Genomic DNA, 23656 nt, shown 5'->3' with positions numbered 1-23656 from the left:
GCAGGGGTTGCAATCCTAGTCTCTGATAAAACAGACTTTAAACCAACAAAGATCAAAAGAGACAAAGAAGGCCATTACATAATTGTAAAGGGATCAATTCAACAAGAAGAGCTAACTATCCTAAATATATATGCACCCAATACAGGAGCACCCAGATTCATAAAGCAAGTCCTGAGTGACCTACAAAGAGACTTAGACTCCCACATAATAATAATGGGAGACTTTAACACCCCACTGTCAACATTAGACAGATCAACGAGACAGAAAGTTAACAAGGATACCCAGGAATTGAACTCAGCTCTGCACCAAGCAGACCTAATAGACATCTACAGAACTCTCCACCCCAAATCAGCAGAATATACATTTTTTTCAGCACCACACCACACCTATTCCAAAATTGACCACATAGTTGGAAGTAAAGCTCTCCTCAGCAAATGTAAAAGAACAGAAATTATAACCAACTGTCTCTCAGACCACAGTGCAATCAAACTAGAACTCAGGATTAAGAAACGCACTCAAAACTGCTCAACTACATGGAAACTGAACAACCCGCTCCTGAATGACTACTGGGTACATAACAAAATGAAGGCAGAAACAAAGATGTTCTTTGAAACCAATGAGAACAAAGACAGAACGTAGCAGAATCTCTGGGACACATTCAAAGCAGTGTGTAGAGGGAAATTTATAGCACTAAATGCCCACAAGAGAAAGCAGGAAAGATCCAAAATTGACACCCTAACATCACAATTCAAAGAACTAGAAAAGCAAGAGCAAACACATTCAAAAGCTAGCAGAAGGCAAGAAATAACTAAAATCAGAGCAGAACTGAAGGAAATAGAGACACAAAAAACCCTTCAAAAAATTAATGAATCCAGGAGTTGCTTTTTGAAAGGATCAACAAAATTGACAGACCGCTAGCAAGACTAATAAAGAAAAAAAGAGAGAAGAATCAAATAGACGCAATAAAAAATGATAAAGGGGATATCACCACCAATCCCACAGAAATACAAACTACCATCAGAGAATACTACAAACACCTCTACGCAAATAACCACTAGAAAATCTAGAAGAAATGGATAAATTCCTCAACACATATGCTCTCCCAAGACTAAACCAGGAAGAAGTTGAATCTCTGAATACACCAATAACAGGCTCTGAAATTGTGGCAATAATCAATAGCTTACCAACCAAAAAGAGTCCAGGGCCAGATGGATTCACAGCCGAATTCTACCAGAGGTACAAGGAGGAACTGGTACCATTCCTTCTGAAACTATTCCAATCAATAGAAAAAGAGGGAATCCTCCCTAACTCATTTTATGAGGCCAGCATCATTCTGATACCAAAGCCTGGCAGAGACACAACAAAAAAAGAGAATTTTAGACCAATATCCTTGATGAACATTGATGCAAAAATCCTCAATAAAATACTGGCAAACCGAATCCAGCAGCACATCAAAAAGCTTATCCACCATGATCAAGTGGGCTTCATCCATGGGATGCAAGACTGGTTCAACATACGCAAATCAATAAATGTAATCCAGCATATAAACAGAACCAAAGACAAAAACCACATCATTATCTCAATAGATGCAGAAAAGACCTTTGACAAAATTCAACAACCCTTCATGCTAAAAACTGTCAATATATTAGGTATTGATGGGATGTATCTCAAAATAATAAGAGCTATCTATGACAAACCCACAGCCAATATCATACTGAATGGGCAAAAACTGGAAGCATTCCCTTTGAAAACTGGCACAAGACAGGGATGCCCTCTCTCACCACTCCTACTCAACATAGTGTTGGAAGTTCTGGCCAGGGCAATTAGGCAAGAGAAGGAAATAAAGGGTATTCAGTTAGGAAAAGAGGAAGTCAAATTGTCCCTGTTTGCAGATGACATGATTGTATATTTAGAAAACCCCATTGTCTCAGCCCAAAATCTCCTTAAGCTGATAAGCAATTTCAGCAAAGTCTCAGGATACAAAGTCAATGTACAAAAATCAGAAGCATTCTTATACACCAATAACAGACAAACAGAGAGCCAAATCATGAGTGAAGTCCCATTCACAATTGCTTCAAAGAGAATAAAATACCTAGGAATCCACCTTACAAGGGACATGAAGGACCTCTTCAAGGAGAACTACAAACCACTGCTCAATGAAATAAAAGAGGATACAAACAAATGGAAGAACATTCCATGCTCATGGGCAGGAAGAATCAATATTGTGAAAATGGCCATACTGCCCAAGGTAATTTATAGATTCAATGCCATCCGCATCAAGCTACCAATGACTTTCTTCACAGAATTGGAAAAAACTACTTGAAAGTTTATATGGCACCAAAAAAGAGCCCGCATCACCTAGTCAATCCTAAGCCAAAAGAACAAAACTGGGGGCATCACGCTACCTGACTTCAAACTATACTACAAGGCTACAGTAACCAAAACAGCATGGTACTGGTACCAAAACAGAGATATAGACCAATGGAACAGAACAGAGCCCTCAGAAATAACGCCGCATATCTACAACTATGTGATCTTTGACAAACCTGAGAAAAACAAGCAATGGGGAAAGGATTCCCTATTTAATAAATGGTGCTGGGAAAACTGGCTAGCCATATGTAGAAAGCTGAAACTGGATCCCTTCCTTACACCTTATACGAAAATTAATTCAAGATGGAGTAAAGACTTACATGTTAGACCTAAAACCATAAAACCCCTAGAAGAAAACCTAGGCATTACCATTCAGGACATAGGCATGGGCAAGGACTTCATGTCTAAAACACCAAAAGCAATGGCAACAAAAGACAAAATTGACAAATGGGGTCTAATTAAACTCAAGAGCTTCTGCACAGCAAAAGAAACTACCATCAGAGTGAACAGGCAACCTATAGAATGGGAGAAAATTTTTGCAACCTACTCATCTGACAAAGGGCTAATATCGAGAATCTACAATGAACTCAAACAAATTTACAAGAAGAAAACAAACAACCCCATCAAAAAGTGGGTGAAGGACATGAACAGACACTTCTCAAAAGAAGACATTTATGCAGCCAGAAAACACATGAAAAAATGCTCACCACCACTGGCCATCAGAAAAATGCAAATCAAAACCACAATGAGATACCATCTCACACCAGTTAGAATGGCAATCATTAAATGTCAGGAAACAACAGGTGCTGGAGAGGATGTGGAGAAATAGGAACACTTTTACACTGTTGGTGGGACTGTAAACTAGTTCAACCATTGTGGAAGTCGGTGTGGCAATTCCTCAGGGATCTAGAACTAGAAATACCATTTGACCCAGCCATCCCATTACTGGGTATATACCCAAAGGATTATAAATCATGCTGCTATAAAGACACATGCACACATATGTTTATTGTGGCTCTATTCACAATAGCAAAGACTTGGAACCAACCCAAATGTCCAACAATGATAGACTGGATTAAGAAAATGTGGCACATATACACCATGGAATACTATGCAGCCATAAAAAATGATGAGTTCATGTCCTTTGTAAGGACAGGGATGAAATTGGAAATCATCATTCTCAGTAAACTATCGCAAGAACAAAAAACCAAACACTGCATATTCTCACTCATAGGTGGGAATTGAACAATGAGAACACATGGACACAGGAAGGGGAACATCACACTCCGGGGACTGTTGTGGGGTGGGGGGAGGGGGGAGGGATAGCGTTAGGAGATATACCTAATGCTAAATGACGTGTTAATGGGTGCAGCACACCAGCATGGCACATGTATACATATGTAACCACACATTGTGCACATGTACCCTAAATCTTAAAGTATAATAATAATAAAAGAAAAAATATATATTTTTCATCAGAATGCCATTTTATTTTGAAATTACCAGGAAAAAAAAGTGTTTGAAGGGTGTGCTATATGACACCAATTGACCAGGGAGTTCACATTTCAGCTGATAGTTTTAATATTGTGTAGGAAGAGCCAAAGTCACTTTTTAAAAAGTTTTGCTTAAATATGCCTTATTGTAATGAGGGCTTCAGTTTAACACAGGTCAGTCTTGGACCAGTCAAAAGAGGACAAGTAATTGGAAGGACTGGGTAGACAAACACGGAAGATTAGAGACAGAGCCCAGAGTGGTTGTAGGCATTCAACCAACATGTTGTCAAGTCATGTTACCATTGGCTGTGCTTGTGCTTAAGACTGATTTTCAATATACTATGAAGGAAAGAATTAGTTAAAAATAGTATTAAAATATGTTTGGATCCTAAAATTCTTAACTTACACGTGAAATTAATTGTATTTTCAGGAATTTTTTAAAAAGTTTTTAAATGTTACAGTTAAAATGTTGCCCCATTTAGCATGAAATTATTTTGATGTGTATAGAAGCTATCACAGAAAATAAAATGGAAAAATATGTGGTAGATAGGAGTAAATCTTTGTAGTAAAGAGTAATTCAGAACAACTTTTTATAAGAAAAAAATGAAAAGGCTCCTAAACTTGATTTTTCAAGTTACATTTATTACTAATATAATTTCAATTTTCCGTATGCATATTTCAAATACACTCTTTTGTGATAAACAGAAGTGGAAATGTTAATCTATTTAACAGGAGAACACAATTTTTTAAAATAGAAAAGTGTGGACCATGTAGATATTAGTACTTTGAATAGAAATCTAATGTGAAAATCTACTTTCTCTTAAAAAAACAAATATTTCTGCAATTTCTCTCTAGTTGTAATAACTGCGCCTGTTTGATATAACTTTTTTTTTGCATATATATACTTGAGCCCTAATAGGTTGGCCCTTTCCAATGTGTATAATTGTGCCAAAATATAAAAGAGACATATTCAGAGATAAATGAACAAGAATCCATGCATTTAAGAAACTCAAAATACAAGACAAATTTTAAATCATCTTAATGGATATTTCAAACACATGCATTGGTATAACATTTAAACCTAAGAAGGAGGAAAAGTGCCAAATTAGTGTCTCTATGACTGGCATGCTCTCTTTTTAGGGAAGGCTTTTTAATCCACAGTAAAACTCAAACTCTTTCTACCTATGTGATTGCTACTAACAAACAAATGCTTTATAACAAATGTGGTATGTATTTTCAAAGCAACGGCTCTTCTCTACACTTGCTATTATTTTAGAACCTTTGTGAGAACAATAGTCATCTACATCTTCTCACCCATAGGAATCAAACTTCACTGTGGCAGGTGTCTTGTCTCAACCATTAGCTTCAACGTGAGCAATCTAACTTTATTCATTTTCAAGTATACTGCAGAAGAATACCCACAGTACACTTTAGGATGATTTAACAATGGCACTTTGATTTTCAGGTTCATATCTGCAAAGTATGACTTTTCAAACCGCTGATTTCTGCTACAAATATAGAATGTTTTTTTCCTTGTGAGAAATGTGCAGCTTTCCCACCATGTACTGTCTTTTTCTTAATGTCTCGAATAAATTCAGATAGCTTAATACAGATGATAATATTGATCTAGTGCATGCAATGAGAGAGAAGTCTGTTTTATACTAACATGTAAGTTTAAAGTCTCCTCTCTATTTTGAGTCTGCTGAAAATTTTAGTGAATAATATCTATGTCAACTGATGGAAATAACTCCTTGCACTTATAAAAGAAAGCAATGAAGTAGAACGTGGCCCTGGCAAGCCAAGTATTTTCTGCTAAGTCTCTCCTATCTTAAAACATTCAAATCTAAAATGATTAAACCACTATAATAAATTTTGAACAAAGTAAGGCTTTTATGTGGGGGATTTCTGAGAATTTGCTAACTAATCTATACATCAGGCGTTATTTTTTAGGATTCTATAAAAACTCTTGGGAGTCAATAATTACATCTTACACCTTGATAATTTAAGATAATTTAACAATATAACCTTGGAAAGTATTTATCGTTTCTTTCCTCCATCACTGAACAATTTTATATCTGGTTCTATCATCACTAATAGAACTTACTGTGATTTCTTTACTTTTTTTTTTTAACTTTCAAGATAAGGCCTTGGTCACTTGCACCCCGGCATTATTTTTAATTTTTATTCTGTGAAAGATACCATGATTATAAGAGACCATCATAATGATACATTCAAGAGCAAAAAAGTAACACAAAGCAAAATTATCACCTTTAAAAAGCTAAGGAAATTTTGAATACTTAAGATGGTTTTTTACTTAAAAATATTCTGGATATTTGCTTAAGATGTCAAATACTTTGAATTTTTTTGTATTTAACAGTTCATGGGTATGGCAATAAGGAGCAGGTGTTTGATCTGATTATTTGATGGGCATGCTAACAAGGCATGTGTCATGGGATTGATGAAGCAGCTGCTTAACTTCCTCAGAACATCCTAATGACAACTTTCTAAAGAGGCACCACTTGTTACATCGGCTTCTGTGGCATGTTTTCTATAACTGAATAAATTATCATGACCTACAATTGCATAATAACAGACATATTTATGTACCACTTCCTTAAATCCATCAATCATTTTAAATCTTCACATCTACCCTCACTCCATGTAACACGTAACACAAAGCTTGCCGCCTAACAATTCCTTTTAGGACCTTTAATGATACATGTAATGACACTAATTACCTAATCCACTCCTAAACATAATCTGATATTTATATTATGAGCAAAAAAATAAACAATGCATCAGCGGGCATTCTACAAATGAGAGAATCTCAGAATATCAGAGTTGTTAAGGATCTAAAAGATTAGATAATCCAATCTTCTCATTTGACAGATGGGGACACCTGAACCCAGAATCTATTCCTGTCACAGGCATATATCTAAATCTTTCTATTCTCTACACATCACATCATTCCTCAAAAGTCCTTCCAAAATGTATAATAATCTTATTCTCATGTGTTTATTTCTTTCTGAGAACTCCCACATTTTAATTCTTTTTTAAAAATCTAAGATTTATTAGATTTTTTTTTTTAAATGTTGCAGAAAGGCCAGGTGTGGTGGCTCACGCCTGTAATCCCAGCACTTTGGGAGGCTGAGGCGGGCAGATCACGAGGTCAGGAGTTCAAGACCAGTCTGACCAACATGGTGAAACTTTGCGTCTACTAAAAATACAAAAATTAGCCAGGTGTGGTGGTGCATGCCTGTAATCCCAGCTACTCAGGAGGCTGAGGCAGGAGAATTGCTTGGACCCAGGAGGCGCAGGTTGCAGTGAGCCAAGATCGCACCATTGCACTCCAGCCTGGGTGGGACAGAGCAAGACTCCATCTCAAAAAAAAAAAAAAAAAAAAAAAAAAAAAGTTGCGGAGAAATACTTAACACCAAGGAAAATATTTTTATAAAATAATTGCTCACTGGCATGCCCCTATGAGAAATTTCTGCAATCTTATATTCCTCATGTTATAGGTAGTGATAATTAGCACACCATATTCCATTAATTTCTTCCTGGACTAAGGTGCAATGAAGAAATACTTAGTTTTACTTTAATTGAGTAGAGTTTAGTTGCATGGACTACCTATTAATGGAATCAAAATTATGAATTACATATAAATGCCAGCACATCAATGCAGATAGTGAAATTTTCTTCAAAGTAATGCTCTCGGGATCAGCCAACAAGGAAGTATTCACACTCACCTGTGCGTGTGTGTGTTTATATTCACATACATATACACACACACACACACAGAAACACAAACTTAGATAAATGACTTACGAGAACAAGCCAAGACCAAAAGTGAATCTAAATCTATTAGAAAAGTTTAAAACCCTACAAAGGAGCGTTTTTTTAAAAAACTACAGTTGGCACATGATCCATTCTTCTAACTTTCATGTTTGGCGTCTCCATCCCCTTGGGTGTGGGTTGTAGTTGTAATCAGCTACTGGAAGACAGTAATCAGACCTGGTTTCCATGGACATGATTTCGGAATCATTTCTTGAAGCCTGCCTATAATATGCATATGGCAACTGTGAACCATATTGGGAGTTGGTGGACATATTATTGGCTGTGACATTATACTCTTGCCTTCCACATGAGCTCATATAGGCCTTCTGGGTTTGAGGAATATAGGACAGTCTTTCATTCCAATCCTCTGGAGGCCCTGGAAGCACCTTCCTCCGAGCTGCTGAGACCACATTTGCCACAATGGATTCCTGGATGTTTCTGGGTTTGAAAGCATCATCCACTAGACCGAGAGGAGACTTTGCTGCTGCTTCCCAAGGAGTTGGTCTCTTGTTTGCTTTCTCTAGTCCATCAGTTGGTTTACTAGGGTAACTATAAGTAGGCTGGTATACCCAAGGAGATGTAGAAATGGTGGGTGGGACTGATCTTCCAGGAAGAGAAAGGGAGCGCCCACTCTCCTAAAAACAATGAAAATATTAATATATCTCATTCATTTTGGTTTGTGCTGATTGTTACTCCAAAGTATTCCTAGCACCATTACCAATCACTGCAAAAATAAAATAAAATAAAATAAATAAAATAAAATAAAATAAAATAAAAATAAATTAACTCCCCAGAATGCTTAGTCTTAAAGCCAGGACAGGCTGCCTGTCCCCACCTTTGCAAAAGTGGGCCAAGTGCAAATGGTGGGCTGCCACTTGATCTTACCTTTTGCACTTGGCCCTCCTAGTTGCTCCCCATCTGTGAACGCATAGCCCCAATTGCTGTCATCTTTCTTAGGCATAGTCACTAGGGGCAGGGCGGGGGCTCTGTCACCACTAGGAACCACCTTTCCTTCTCTCTGCCCTCCACAAAAGCATATGTGAATTCACAACCCAACCTTATTCCTATCCTGCTTTCCTGGTACAAAATAAACAAAACCTATTGATAACCTCAGAAACAAGCTGTAAATTACTGAGCTTTTTACTCTTCCCAAGTGACTTTTAATCTGTTATCTAATGTTGGTCTAGTGAATGAATATAGCAAAAACAAACCAGAGCTCCTTAGATGTAGTTAACATTACTGGTATGATTAAATGCCTGGCCCTTTTCCGCTCAAAATCTATTTATATGGTGAAGATCACATGGATTTTTATTTCCTAAGTGGAGTGTATTGCCTTTGTCTCTGAGGGAATTACTCCTGCCTCTTGTTTAATTTGCATTTTGCTTCCTTTCATGTGTATTACATTCCTATTTCTTTGAGAGTTTGTATCCCTGCAACATTCCTCTGTGTATACTTAATATTCAGCTTGACTAATAACACAGCAATATTATTAATTATTATTATTATATAGAGTTGGGGTCTCACTCTGTTGCCCAGGCTGGAGTGCAGAGCATGATCATGGCTCACTGCAGCCTCAAACTCCTGGGCTCAAGCAATCCTCCTGCCTCAGCCTCCCAAGTAATTGGGACTACAGGTGCACACCACTATGCCTGGCTAAATTTTTAAAAATCTTTTTTACAGACAGGATCTCCCTGTTGCCCAGGCTGGTGGTATTAGACTCCTGGCCTCAAGCCATCCTCCCACGTCAGCCTCCCAAGTTGCTGGGCTTACAGACATGAGCCCCGGTGCCTGGCTACAGCAATATAATTTAATGAAACCTCTTGTGTTCTCATTCTCTCCTTTTACTCCTCTGCATTTCTAGGAATGCTGATGGCTGGCTATCCACATTACATCTTCACACATTCCAGTATGCATGAGGCTATGTGAGATAAGCTCTTGGCAAAAACGCAGAAAGGGTACACGTAGGGGACAGGAGTATCAACTTTGAAAGTATCAAAACATCCTGTTTCCTAACAAAAAACATTACCATGCTTAAAAATGTGCTCTAATTTCATAAACGGTTTCAACAGCTTTTCTCTTAATCAAGTTCTTAACTTTAAAGTGAATATCAATACCTGGATTTAGGCAAAATATCTCAGATTCAAATGTTTCGTTTTTTTTTTTAATTAGGTACACAAAGAAGGTAGATGGTTCATTCCTGGTTTCTATCTGAAGAATAAGGGGTCCAATATAATAAATCTTGATTCTCTCATTTTAATCATTTAAATTTTACTTACAATGGTTGAATCTTAGCAAAAACTTGCTTTCACTAATCTTGTCTTAATTCAGAACCACTCATAATTCTCCTTACTCTATATTTGGGTGAGGTGTGGGGAATCCTGACTTTTAGTCACCTTTAAGGCCTTAGTTTCTATTTCACATTATGTATGTGTTCATTTCATAAACTCATTTAACATAAATTAACATATTGTACACCTAATATTTCCAGGTATTCTTCTATAAGCTGAAGACTTAAAGATGATAAAGTCCTTGCCCTCAATAAGCACACAATCCAGTACTAGTTTTAGCCCCACAGTAGCTGAATTAAGTCAATTACAGAAGACCAGTTTGGACCAGTGCAGTGGCTCACGCCTGTAATCCCAACTCTTGGGGAGGCTGAGGCAGATGGATCACTTGAGATCAGGAGTTCAAGACCAGCCTGGCCAACATGGTGAAACCCCGTCTCTACTAAAAATACAAAAGAATTCTCCAAGGTGTGATGGCATAGGCCTGTAATCCCTGCTACTCAGGAGGCTGAGGCACAAGAATCACTTGAACCCAGGAGGCAGAAGTTGTAGTGAGCTGAGATCACACCACTGCACTCCAGCCTGGGTGACAGAGCAAGACTCTGTCTCCAAAAAAATAAATAAATAAATAATAAGAAACAAGATCAGTTTAGAGAAGATAGAGAAGAGACTCTTTAACTGTCTTGACAGGAAAAAATAGGAAGTTTTCTAAACTGTGAGAAGTGGTAAGACTCAGTGTGATAAAGAGAAATGTAGCTGTCTGTTGTGGTGTGTGTCTGTATATCACTTTTGTCCGTTCTATGGAAGAGTTACAACAACAGTGGTCTACAGAGGCCCTGGGAGAGTTTTCAGAGTCCCATGATTTTGCTTTGTGTGGTCTTTGATTATGATAGAGGCAGGAGGCAGACAAATTCTAGGCAGACAGAGGTGGATCCCTGGTGAAACCCCACCTTCAAGCCAAAATAGTCTGAAACTTACAGCCCAAAGTGAGAACTTCTATTCCTGTTTGCCCATTCTCTCCTGATTGGTTCTTTGTGAATAGTGTCTTTTTACCAGTGGAATGTTGCTTTTTCCAAAACTACCTGCAGCCCACCCCACCCACACCCTGTGCCTATTATAAAGACCCCAGAGTCAGTCGGTAGAGGGAGAGATGGCCGGACCTTAGAGGAGACGGCCAGACTTCAGAGAGACAGCTGGACTTCGAGGGAGATGGACAGACTACAGAAGAGATGACCTGACTTCAGGGGAAGACAACCTGCCCATCCCCTTCGCTGTCTAGCTCCTTTCTCCACTGAGAGCCATTTTCGTAGCTTAATAAAATTCTCTGCCCTTCAGTTGTCTGTGTGACCTCATTCTTCCTGGACGCCGGACAAGAGCTTGGGACCCACCGAGTGCAGGTACCCAGAAAGGCCATCACACCGGCCCTTTGCCCTCACTGATGAAGGGCAGCCACCCCGCACAATGAGGCAAGAGGCCAACTGAGCTGCTAACAAACCACCGTCTGTGGACGGCAGAACTAAGAGAGCACTGTAACGCTCCCTCTGGGGCCTTGGGGTCGCAAGCACCCCCACCTGGGCACCGCTGTGGGCCCCACATGAAGTTTGCTCCTGCTGGAGCCCGGAGTGGCCAGCCAGATCCCACACTCGCTCACTCATGTGCTCCCTCCCTCAAGGGGTTGAGCACAGTGAGCTGAGTAAACAGGGAACCCCTGTTGCAAGTCTGGCAAAGAGGCTAAAAAAATCCTGCATCAATTAGATGTAGCACCTTGAGGGACTGCTTTAGTCAGTTATTTAGGTATTTTAAAAGATAGAAGGCTGAGGGGATGGCAATAGATAAAGGGAGCTAAGACTTTACAGAAATCTCGGTGAGGCCCCTGAACATATATACAGGTGTTTAATTTACTGGCTAATAACTGGAAAAAGAAATAATTATCAATATACTTGGGAGTATTAAGTACTATGTGAAAGCATACATTGCAGTGATAAGACATCCAAAACATTACATGAAAGAGAGGAATTATTTTTTGGTGTTTCTCCCATGCACTGAGTTTGAAAATATTCAGAAGAATTGAAACTTGACAGAATTTAGAAAGTTCAAAATATTGTTCAGTGATATCCTATTAACAAAGAGATGAATATGCAGGGAGAAAACTAAAATATTGAGGTATGGTATTGAAAGACTAAGCCAAGGCTTTCTGAAGGGAAATTAAAACCTAGGATTGAAGCTGAAAGCAAAAATCTCATGCCAAACATGCATATGACAAATGTAACAGCAGTGAGGAAAGAAGAGCAACCAGCTCAATGAGCAAAATGACCATGGCTCTTCTACATTTCCCCAGACTGACGAACATGCCTTCACATTCTTTCAAGTGCTAGTAATAGAGGATAAAATGATAAACCATTTTAGGTTAGAGATCCAACTGGGATATAAATAAATCATTCCATAGGTACAATGTAGTTTCTGTTTGTGTCCAAAATATTGCAAGCCTCTAGCCTCTACCGGCACCCATACTTCTAATTTTAATGTATTTCCCCAAAGCAATTTTCACAGTGTTTTTTGGTGCTGTTTCCTTCTGTCCATCACAGTTCCAAGGCTCAGGCTGTTCTCTGTTTGGCTGGCTGAATGAAGCCATGTGATATACCCTGAGCCAGAAATGACCAAAGGAACCTGAAAGTAACAGAGGCGTTTCTTTTGTTTTGGAGTTTGAATGTCTGACGCTGGAATCCTAGCATAGCATGGATTAGGTCCTGGGTTGTCACTTCCACCATGGGTTATATCATCATCAAGGGCATTTAATATTTTTATGTGAGAGCACTTAATTGTAACCAAGATGTTAAATTAGCTTTACCCATCAAATTGCTTCTTTCTGTCTCCCACTACCTTTTAAACTTTATTTAATAAAAAAAAGTTTTCCGCTGCCACTGGAAGAAAACTTAGCAGATCCTGGGACATTTTGCTTACTTTTAGGAAGAGTTCAATGGTTACCTTAAGTTACTCAAACCAGTTTTATTTTGAAATAGATGATGCCATCCCCTGAAATAACAAACTCCAATTTCAACTTTATTAAAGTTAAATCTCCCCTCCTTCCCCAGCTGGGGCCTGCTTCAGAAAGGCTGCCTGCCTTCAGGGAAGGAGTGTGGTTGACATCTTCACTTTACTTCCACTTCTTCTCTCAGGTCGCTAACTCTGCCTTCTGGCCCCCTGGGGTTGGAGGGAAAAAAGGAGTAGAATAAAAGAGGAGAAGAAAGGTTTTACTTGATTTGGCAACATCATATTCTGGCCTCTTACTCTTGGAGCCAGACAGGCCCAGAGACGGACATTTTTATGGGATATTGAAAGATTCCCATCACTGGGGACATCTTACCTCTAGTCCTCGATTCATGCTAATTCTTCTCTGTTCTAGGGGGTGACTTTGAACTCATCCTATATGCTCCCTTAGGAAGCTGTCTACCTACAGTGTGTAGCTACTAGGATCCATCTGCCCCCTCGGAGAGGCCCCAGGTTGACCCCCCAGCCAGCTCTCCCTTGCTCCTAGCCTGGACTGGCCTGGTCCATGGGGAACACTCACATCATTTGCCTGTGGGGATGCAGAAGAAAATTTCCTGGTTCTGTGCCAAAACAGTTTGTCAGCCTGTCCCTTTCCCTTCAGATTTCCTGAGTGGCACTCAGACCCCACTCTGACCTCCTACCCATCCTCATCCAAGTATCTCCCATGAAGTTCTCTAAGAAGACACTTTGAAACTCTTCTTGCACACAGCTTGAGGTAAAAAGGTGAAACCCCCTCCACGCCACCCACTCCAAACACACACATCTTCAGCACTCTGGAATTCCTTCTCACAGAATCCTCTCTCCTTGCCATAATCAACCCCTTTTAATCACTGGGACCTGGCTGAAGGTTTCAAGAATTGTGGAAGTCGTTTGCTACTATATTCTTTGTAAAGTCTGCATTTGAATCTGGAATCTCACTTCAGTGGGCAGCATCTGTTCTATCTGGGGGCCTTGGGTAAAACTTCAACATCCTGTCATATCATTTTCAGTACAGTACAAAGCTCCCTCTCTCCTATTTTTCTTTTTAAAGTAAAATATAAGCTAAAATTGGAAATATTTTTCCACAAATCAATTCCAAGAAATTTCTCTAATAACTTCGAATAAAGTTGAAAGCTTATACCTCACTGAGTCTTTTCTCTAGAGAAGAGGGGTTACTTGTTTCCAGAGCATCTTGGTCAATCCTTAGGCTCTAGATTTTGGGAACTTCTTTCTTACATTGAATCAAACATTGCTTCCCATGGCTTTACCCCAGTGATTCTGCTAACATGGATTACATCTACTTGTACTTCTATGCAGCCATTCCTTCATACATTCCCAGTTTCTTCCACCCTCCTTGAATATCTTTACTATCCTGTTGCTATCTGTTATTTTTCAAACTAAGGAGAAATAATATCTATGTCATTCACTCCCTCAAGTTCTCCACATCCTTCTTCCTCCAGTTTGTTGGGCAAGGCTAATGCAGGTATAATATCTTGATCTTCTTAAGTAGATGTGTGTACATAAACACAAGGCCACGTGCTGAGTGAAGACATCATTCAAAATGACTGCAGGACCATGTCATCTGGCAGATGGTATAGTTAATACTGCATATGGAACATTCAGTCTGTGTGCATTTAGAGTGTTCTGTTCTTTAATTATTCAACCCACGAGAGCACACGCCAATCTTTAGCTGGCCCAATATAATGCATGCAAGACTCCCACTGAACTCATGAGTCATCTCGTGTTATATAGTCCCACAAAAGGGCTTAACACTAAGGGGGCATTTTTCTACCTCTGCCTTTAAAAATAGCCAACATTACACGGTGAAACCCCGTCTCTACTAAAAATACAAAAAATTAGCCGGGCGCGGTGGCAGGTGCCTGTAGTCCCAGCTACTCGGGAGGCTGAGGCAGGAGAATGGCGTGAACCCAGGAGGCGGAGCTTGCAGTGAGCTGAGATCGGGCCACTGCACTCCAGCCTGGGCGAAAGAGCAAGACTCCGTCTCAAAAAAAAAAAAAAAAAAAAAATAGCCAACATTAATAGATTGCTTATTGTATGCCAGGCAGTGGGGGCTAATTTCTTTATGTGGAGTGTTTCACGTAATCGTCACAACCTCATGAAGTAGAGGCACTATTATTATCCCTATTTTTCCAGAGGATAGTGAGATTTGAAGAAAGTAAGTAATTTCCCCAAGGGTAGAAAGCTAGTAAGTGTTGGGGTGGAAAATTGAACCCAGGCAGGCAGTCTCATACCAGAGTTCCTAAATCTAATTGGACTATACTTGCAATGATATTGTTTTGAGAGAATATCTTTTTTTTCTTTTGAGACAGAATCTCGCTCTTGTCTCCCAGGTTGGAGTACAGTGGGGCGATCCTGGCTCACTGCAACCTCTGCCTCCCGGGTTGAAGTGATTCTCCTGCCTCAGCCTCCTGAGTAGCTGGCATTACAGGTGCCTACCACTATGGTTGGCTAATTTTTGTACTTTTAGTAAAGATGGGGTTTTGCCATGTTGGCCAAGCTGGCCTTGAACTCCTGACCTCAGGTGATCTGCCTGCCTCGACCTCCTAAAGTGCTGGGATTACATGTGTGAGCCACTGCACCCAGCCTGAGAACATCTTTTTTTTAAAAAAAAGATTCAAAACCATGCAAACTAAATGGAGTAAGATCTTAGAAATTTTGGAAAAGGTCATTTAAATTTGGATTAAATTTGGATTAAAGAATACTGGCATCTTGGCATTTGTCACAAGAACAGGCAGGTGACCAGGCCGTAGGGAATACAGTGCATCGCATTTAGATGCACTTCTGCTGCATGAAGATGAGATATCCGGGGCTCTGCATGCAGGAGAAAAGCTCAGAGGAGCTGAGGGCCTTTCTCAGCTTAACATAAACCATCTTCTCATGTCAATTAAATGTTGGTTTATCCACACAGCTTGTTAATAAAACAGCTTAGTTAGCTTCCTTGTTAAACTGTCTAGCTGTCTAGTAACCAATTTAACTGGCAGGGAACACTTGACATGCAAAAAGAAAGTGTAATCTGAGGTTTACTTAGCACAAAGAAGTGAATTTTAAAGCAATGTAAACAGTCCTAGAAGCCAAAGAAGATAAATCTGATGTATGTGTCATGAGTCAAAGTTTAAACTATTTTATACCATAAACCTTGAAAGTGATACAATTCTCTTGGCTGAAACCCTGCTTACACATGCACTGTAGGGAAAGGGGCATCAACTGATAAATATGATTTCAATTCCTTTGACTCTTTTCTCTCTTAAACACATGATCAGTAAATGTTCATCACAAACATATACTTTATCAAACACAGATTCTGGGAGGTCCAAGAAAAGTGAAGAGGAATAAAAAGTATTTCTTTTGCCTTTTTAATCATGGATTAGAATTTCTGAAAAGCAGAGGTCCTAGAAGGGATACACAAATAGAAGAAACCACAGATATTCTCCATTTTTCCATTTGCTCAAGTTGAAATTTTGGGAATCAGTGTTGACTGCTCTCCATCTCACACTCCACACCTGATCTGTCAGCACTGACTTCAAAATACATCCACTATCTGACCAAGTCTTCTCAACCTCCACTGGTGGCATCCTGGACTAAGCTACCAAAAATTCTCACCTGGATTATTGCTACTGTCTCCTAATTGATTTCCCTAGTTTCATTCTTGCTTCCTTTAGTTTATTCTTAATATGCTAGCCAAAACTACCCAGTTAAAACTCAAGTCAGATTATGTTATTCAGTCTACTGATTAAAAACTTCCCATGGCTTTTCATTTCAAAAAAGGAAAAACCAAAGTCCTTTCATTGACCTACAAGACCCCACAAAATCTGCCAACTAGCTCCTTGCATTATCTGACTTCATTTTCTTCATGTTCTCTTCCTCTCCCTTTCCTCCAGCCACACTGGCCTTGAACCTTGAACACACCAGGTACACTCATGCCTCAGGATTTTTGTACTTTCCAATCCTCTGGATTTTTGTACTTGCTCACCCCAGGTACCAGCATGACTCCTACCTTGTTTTCTTCAGGACTTACTCAAATATTACATGATCACTCAGCTTGGCAATTCCCTCCCTCTCTCAAAATTCCTTACCTTTCTCCCCTGCTTTAATCCTTCCCTTAGACTTACACTCATCTAACATAATAAATATTCTACTTAATCATTTTGTTTATTTTTCTCTCTCCACTAGAAATTAAGGTCCATCTAAGGGTAAAGGTTTTTGTTTCCTTAACTGTTCCCTAGAACAGTACTTGGCACCAGAATAGTAGGTGCTTAGTAAATATTTGTTGAATGAATGATAATTTCTACATCAGGCTGTCATAAACTGAAAATTTGGTTATCTTCACCAGAATTTTAGGTCAGTTCACAAGATGTAGCCCCTCTCACACATCAGTTACATGTGACAAGGGACACAAACAGAACTATCCCCACCACCTTCAATATATGCAAACCAATATGCACCCCAAGTCATGTTGAACAAGACAGACAGGATTAGCCAATATTTATGAACAAACCTATTTTTCTAAACAGGTGGAAGATTTTTAACTTTCAAATAAATGATTTGCATTCAGGTCAGTGGAAGTTTAAGAGTTTCAAACGGCTTTGATTTCACAATTGAGAAAAGTCTTAGAAAATTATGTATGAACCCTAAAGAGAACCTGAAATACATTTGCAAGATTAAATAAATAAGACCTAAGAAGAAAACGATAAAGGAGATTGGAATTAGTTAGGGTTGAAGAAGAGCAAGCTGAAAGTTGATTTACCGTTTATCATGAGACTGCAAGTACGTGTTAGGAAATGGCAGCCTCTACTAACTAATCTCTTAGAGTCACTCCCAGCTCTAATGAGCCCTCAGTGAAAATTTTCTTGACAGTAGAAACAGTTCAACACTGGAAAAAATTTCTGCATAGAGATATAGAATCCCTTTACCTAAAGGTCTTTAAATATAAAACAAACGCTCCCTTGAGGTGATTTAGATACAATCAAGCTTGAAGTTAGAGGATAAAAACACTTTGAAGGTCATTTTGTTCTAGTCTCAATAAAATAGTCTTTTCCTCATTCCCTAACACTTGCCTTCTTAAAGAGGATTTTAAGTTTACCTCCACTAACTGGAGTTTTTGGAAATTCTGTTTTAGGACTCTCTTATCTAGAAAATGGAAGAGAGTTTCTATTTCTTTCAGCAGAAGTACACAGTATCATTCTGTCTGCCAAGAAGGGCACATAATCAGGACTAATAAACCATATTTTTGAATAGAAAAGTGGCCAAGTAATCACATGTTGTTTAAATAGTTTCACGGGCTGGGCACAGTGGCTTACGCCTGTAATCCCAGCACTTTGGGAAGTCAAGTGGTTGGATCATCTGAGGTAAGGAGTTCATGATCAGCCTGGCCAACATGGTGAAACCCTGTCTCTGCTAAAAATACAAAATTAGTCGGGCATGGTGGCTCATGCCTGTAATCTCAGCTGCTTGGGAAGCTAAAGCAAGAGAATCACTGGAACCCGGGAGGCAGAGGTTGCAGTGAGCTGAGATTGTGCCATTGCACTCTAGCCTGGGCAACAAGAGTGAAACTTCATCTAAAAAAAAAAAATAAACAAAATAAATAGTTTCATGAATGCAATGGACATACTCTGACATCAAAATAAGAGATAGGGTCTTGTATGTAGCATATCATCTTGGTTCTGTTACTCACCAGTCATCTTAGATTAACTTTTAGATTAAATTTTCTCTTCCAAAACAACAGACTTTTAAATAAAAAGTTTTACTTTCTGCTTCTAGGAAATCTCTTTGTGAGAAAGCGTAAGGCTTGTAAATGACAATGGTGGCCAGCATCTTATATTGGAAAGAATGGAAACTTGGATGTCACATTGACCTGAAAGTTCTGCCTTTGTCTTTTGTTATCCACGCAATTCAACTTCTCCCAGTCTTACTTTCCTTAATTGTAAGATGGGAGTATTGCTGGCTACAGTTTCAAGATTATGGGCAGAGTAAAGATTGTGTTTATAAATGGAATGCCATGTAGCCCAACAAATGGTGATTATTTTTGTTATTGTGGGAAGAGACTGTGTGGCCCTAAAGGTGTCAGAGACCTGGCAGGACCTTTTGTTCAAGAGGCAACTGCATAGGCAGGCTGCTGACCCAGGACAAAAATAGGAGGGAGACTTGCCTTTGAAGTGGCATTAGCAGTGCACGCCTCCGAGGCTGCTGTGCCAACCCCTGCTGCCCTCCTGTCATCAGAACGCAGGCAGCTGGGTTGGCCAGAAACATTGCCACTGACCTCATCTCCCTGCTAGGTCTAAGTGGGCCAAAATATACACTTCTTGATTTTTTTTAAACCTTCTGTTATAAAAGAATAAAAGTAATGATACACAGTTTAAGGTCGAGAAGACCAACATGAGGGAGGAATGTGTGCATATACTTTTGTTGTCTCTTTCATCTTTGAAGCAATGATAATAATAACTAAAATGTACAAAACTTTTACTATGTACTAGCTACAGCTCTAAACACTGTGTTTGTTAGCTCAATTAATCCTCTCAACAACCTTATGGCCTCCATTTTGCAAATAAGGAAAGTGAGGCATGTAAATTAGGTAATTTACCCTAATATTACCCTAAATTAGGTAATTTTCCCTATACAAGCACATACTGGCTTGTATAGGGAAGTTGGAGAAGTAAAGCTATAGGTAATAAAATTTTATTTAAATAATGTATGTTAAGGCATTAACTCTGTTAACAGAAAAAACTACTATACCAGCAATTTTTACCCTCTTACCTTTCTTTATTCTCAAAAAAGAAGTATGTCACTCTACAAGTTAGAGCCTGTGACAATACTTGTATTAATATAGACTGTGTTCTATTTAAGTAGCTGGGATTGCTGTTTTAATTTTTTATAATTCTTGAGGAACAGCCTTACTTAAGTTTATTTTCATAAAAGTCTAGTTTAATTGGTTCAAACATAAAAAATAAATGTTAAACACATTTCAAAATATTTTCTGAAGTTCTCTCTTTCCTCAAAAGATTTAAATAGTAAGCGTCATTCATTTGGATTCCCACGGTAGAAAAAGTGAATAGTATATATAAAAAGTTCAGACTTCGTCAGTTTCTATGGAGAAAAAAGTAATTTTCATAATAAACAAAGAATGTTGATCTTGTTTAAAATAAACAATCTTTTGACCTTGTGGGAGTTTTTTGGGTTTTTGTTTTTTTGAGACAGGGTCTTGCTCTATCACCCCGGCTAGAGAGCAGTGGTGCTATCATAGCTCATTGCAGCCTTAACCTCCCAGGCTCAAGACATCCTCTCACCTCAGGCTCTCAAGTTGCTTCCAGTGAGCCACTGCATCCAGCATGTGGGAAGTTTTTGTAGAGAAAAATGTTGGTACCTGGCACATGGTAAGCACTTAATTTATTATGAGAGTCATGATTATCAGTACGGAAAACTAACATGTTTTGTATTGTATTCAGTTATAATTATGTGACTGCTATTTGAAGTGGAGCTAATAGCCCTTAAGCAAAATTATTTCCCAATTAAAATGCCTTTTGCTTTTTTAGAGAAAAATCTTATCAGTTATGATGTTAAAAACAAGGATTCTTAAGAAATGTGTGCATACCATGTAACAAACTTGATTTGGCCTCTGCACAATAACATTCCCAAAATTTCCCACTGATGTGTTTAGAGGCATCCTCTGTCACGACTTCTAATTACATTAAAAATCTCTGACAATTCAAAGCGAGTTAATGGCAATGACGAAGACACATCAGCAACTATACAGTGTGTGACAACATAATTTCACAAAGATGTGGAGAATACAGGATGAGGAAAATGACTGAGTTGGCCTTTGTAACTGCTTTTCTGTCCACTATGTTTCTAAGCTTATTAAATGGAACCTTTGATTAATATCCTGAGCCCTGGGGAAATTGTTTAACCTACTGTTCTTTGAGAAATGTAAGATTTACTCCCTATCATATTTATGTTTTCCTGGTCAAAAACATGACCCCAGAGTGAGGTTTAAAATTAGGAATCTTAATCACTTGAACTTGGGAGGTGGAGGTTGCAGTGAGCCGAGATCACGCCACTGCACTCCAGCCTGGGCGACAGAGTGAGATCCATCTCAAAAATAAAATAAATAAAATAAATAAAAATAAAATTAGGAATCATAAATCCAGCTCTTCATCAAGAAAGGCATCAACAGCTTGTTTTCTTAAGCACAGAATAGAAAAAAATTATGCTCAATTCCTTTATCACATCTCTGGTCCAAGTGATAAGTTTTATTTAATGATATCTTTCCTGTTTGAGGGAATTTACACAATAATTTCACGTATGTCATTTCATTTTAGAGACATGGAAATGCCATAAACTATGTGGGATTTTCAAATGTGTGATTGTTTTGCTGGAGGAGAAACATGGGTTAAAGCGAAGTATACAATGATGGTCACGATCATGTGCTTTTCAAATACAAATGGGAAACTTAGGAAACATCTTTTATCAGAAGTATCCCAGTTACATTTCTTCAGAATAAGCAGCATTTACTTCCATTGAAAACACTAATTCCAGATATAGTTGTAGTCTGACACTAATCACTGAAAGGATATCTTGGGAGGTATTGGAATGTGTGTCTACTTATCAGACATACGAAATTAGAGATCAAATACTTAATTTTGCCCATGGCTTTAGCTGCTATTACAGCTGGTTTTTATTTGCATAGCTTTTTTTTTTTTTTTTTTTGAGACGGAGTCTGGCTCTGTCACCCAGGCTGGACTGCAGCAGTACGATATGGGCTCACTGCAACCTCTGCTCCCCAGGTTCAAGCGATTCTCCTGCCTCACCCTGCCGGGTACCTGGGATTACAGGCATGTGCCACCACACCCAGCTAATTTTTGTGTTTTTAATAGAGATGGGGTTTCACCATGTCGACCAGGCTGGTCTTAAACTCCTGACCTCAAGTGATCCACCCACCTCAGCTTCCCAAAGTGCTGGGATTACAGGCCTGAGCCACCACGCCTGGCTGGCATAGCTTTCTTAATGCATTCATGAAGCTGCAATGTATAATTGTCTAGAGATAACATTGTATGTTAATACTACAGCAAATTTTGCCATGTAGACCACACATTTATTAAAAGGATCTCATTCTTTAGTATTCTCCTGACTTCTCCCCATCCCAAAGTTTGCCTTCATTTTGATTTGATGTTACGTATTTATTGACTATTATCATTGTTAAACAATTTTTTTCACTTTTAGTATTAATTCATGCAAATGCATTGAGGAATTTACAAAAACATTATGAATTAGCTAAAATACTACATCAGCCCTCTTAACTGCTATGGATATGTAATCTTAGCCTAAGATAAAAGGTAACTTCTGGAGAGACTAAAATGGATAGGCCCTCATCAATACACATTTGAGAGAAAGAGAGGAAAAGAGAGATCCTTTAGTAGTATGTATGTCTAAAGTCTTAAGCAATTATCCAAAACAAAAACAAAAAACAAAACAAAAAAAAACATGGCAGTAAGCCGAGATGGTGCCACTGCACTCTAGCCTGGACGACAGAGCGAGACTCTGTCTAAAAACAAAACAAAACAAAACAAAAGCAAAAGAAAAAAAACAACTAACCAACCAAACAAACAAAATACAATGAACAGATCAGGCATTCATTGACCACATGGCATCAAACCTGTGCAGTGACCTAGGCTCCAGCATTAACCCGTCATTTATAATATCCAGCTCTCCCATTCATCTTTTCTCCTCCCACTGGTAAATGTACAAATATATATTTCACATCACAGAACTTCCAACACGTCACCATCTTTTCTGTTTTAGAAATAAACTTTAGTGCCTCAAAGTTTTGAAAACAATGTGCTTGTTAGGATCAAAGCCGTCACCAAGTGGGCCTGCCTGTTTCTTTGTTCCGTACACTCTTGTAACATATAAGCAGCCTCTGACTGATTTTGCATTTTGTTGACATACTACTCTATTTGCCAAGATTAATGTTAAAGTTAAACAAAAATATTGGGCTCTTTCCCTATGATGCATAAAGTGCATGAACTTCCTTTTTCTTTTGAAAATTTTATAATCGTATTTATTTTCATTTTAAAAAGCTAATAAGCATTCAAAGTGCTTCAAAATTTTCCATTAGCCTAGATCCCAAAATAAGAATGTTTAGATTACTGCCAGATAGATTTAAGCTAGTTATTAGTAAGAATATTTTGGATTTGGAGATAACAGAGTCTAGGGCCCAACAGCCAAGGGAAGTCATACAATCTTTTTCCCCAGAGATAAGAAAAAATAGCCAAGGAAATTCAATCTCTTTTCTAGATAATAAAATTGTATCATTCTATTCTATCCCTAGAAATATTTATACTCATTCTTGATTAGAGGCAGGGGGTCAGATAAAAATCACGTCTCAAGGCCCCCTTTAGTCTTTTGTCTTTTTTAAAAAAAGAATATTCAAAGCAAATTGTAATGCAACGAGCTTTAGAAAGGCTTCCTGTGAAGCACTGAGAGGGAAGGAGAGTTTGCTGCCATCTCCTGGACGTTTGAAATAAAATCGGCAAGATGAGTGCTTCAGCGCCTGTTCCTTTTAGACGGGGCACTAAGACTGTGGAAGCAGGTGCAGTTTACAAGTCTGGCTGTCCCTGACTGGATAAACAGGAA

At 38.7% G+C, this 23656-nt stretch overlaps 1 protein-coding gene across 3 annotated transcripts in view; it reads right to left on the bottom strand.

Moving 5' to 3' along the window:
* Positions 1-4484: 4484 nt before the first annotated feature.
* Positions 4485-23656, bottom strand: part of SYNPO2 (synaptopodin 2) — a 172141-nt gene continuing 152969 nt past the window's right edge. For 2 of the 3 annotated variants that reach the window (XM_024356261.3, XM_001148597.5), the window contains one exon: positions 4485-8332. In XM_024356261.3, coding sequence (XP_024212029.1) covers positions 8218-8332 — 115 coding nt within the window. In that variant the 3' untranslated portion in view covers positions 4485-8217. Of the gene's footprint in view, positions 8333-12980; positions 13184-23656 lie in introns of those variants that run through there. The other variant, XM_024356260.2, reaches the window with a different exon arrangement.

Source organism: Pan troglodytes, chromosome 3, assembly GCF_028858775.2.
Source record: "Pan troglodytes isolate AG18354 chromosome 3, NHGRI_mPanTro3-v2.0_pri, whole genome shotgun sequence".
In the NCBI taxonomy this organism is placed as follows: domain Eukaryota; kingdom Metazoa; phylum Chordata; class Mammalia; order Primates; family Hominidae; genus Pan; species Pan troglodytes.
This window is presented reverse-complemented; position numbering and strand designations above follow the sequence as displayed.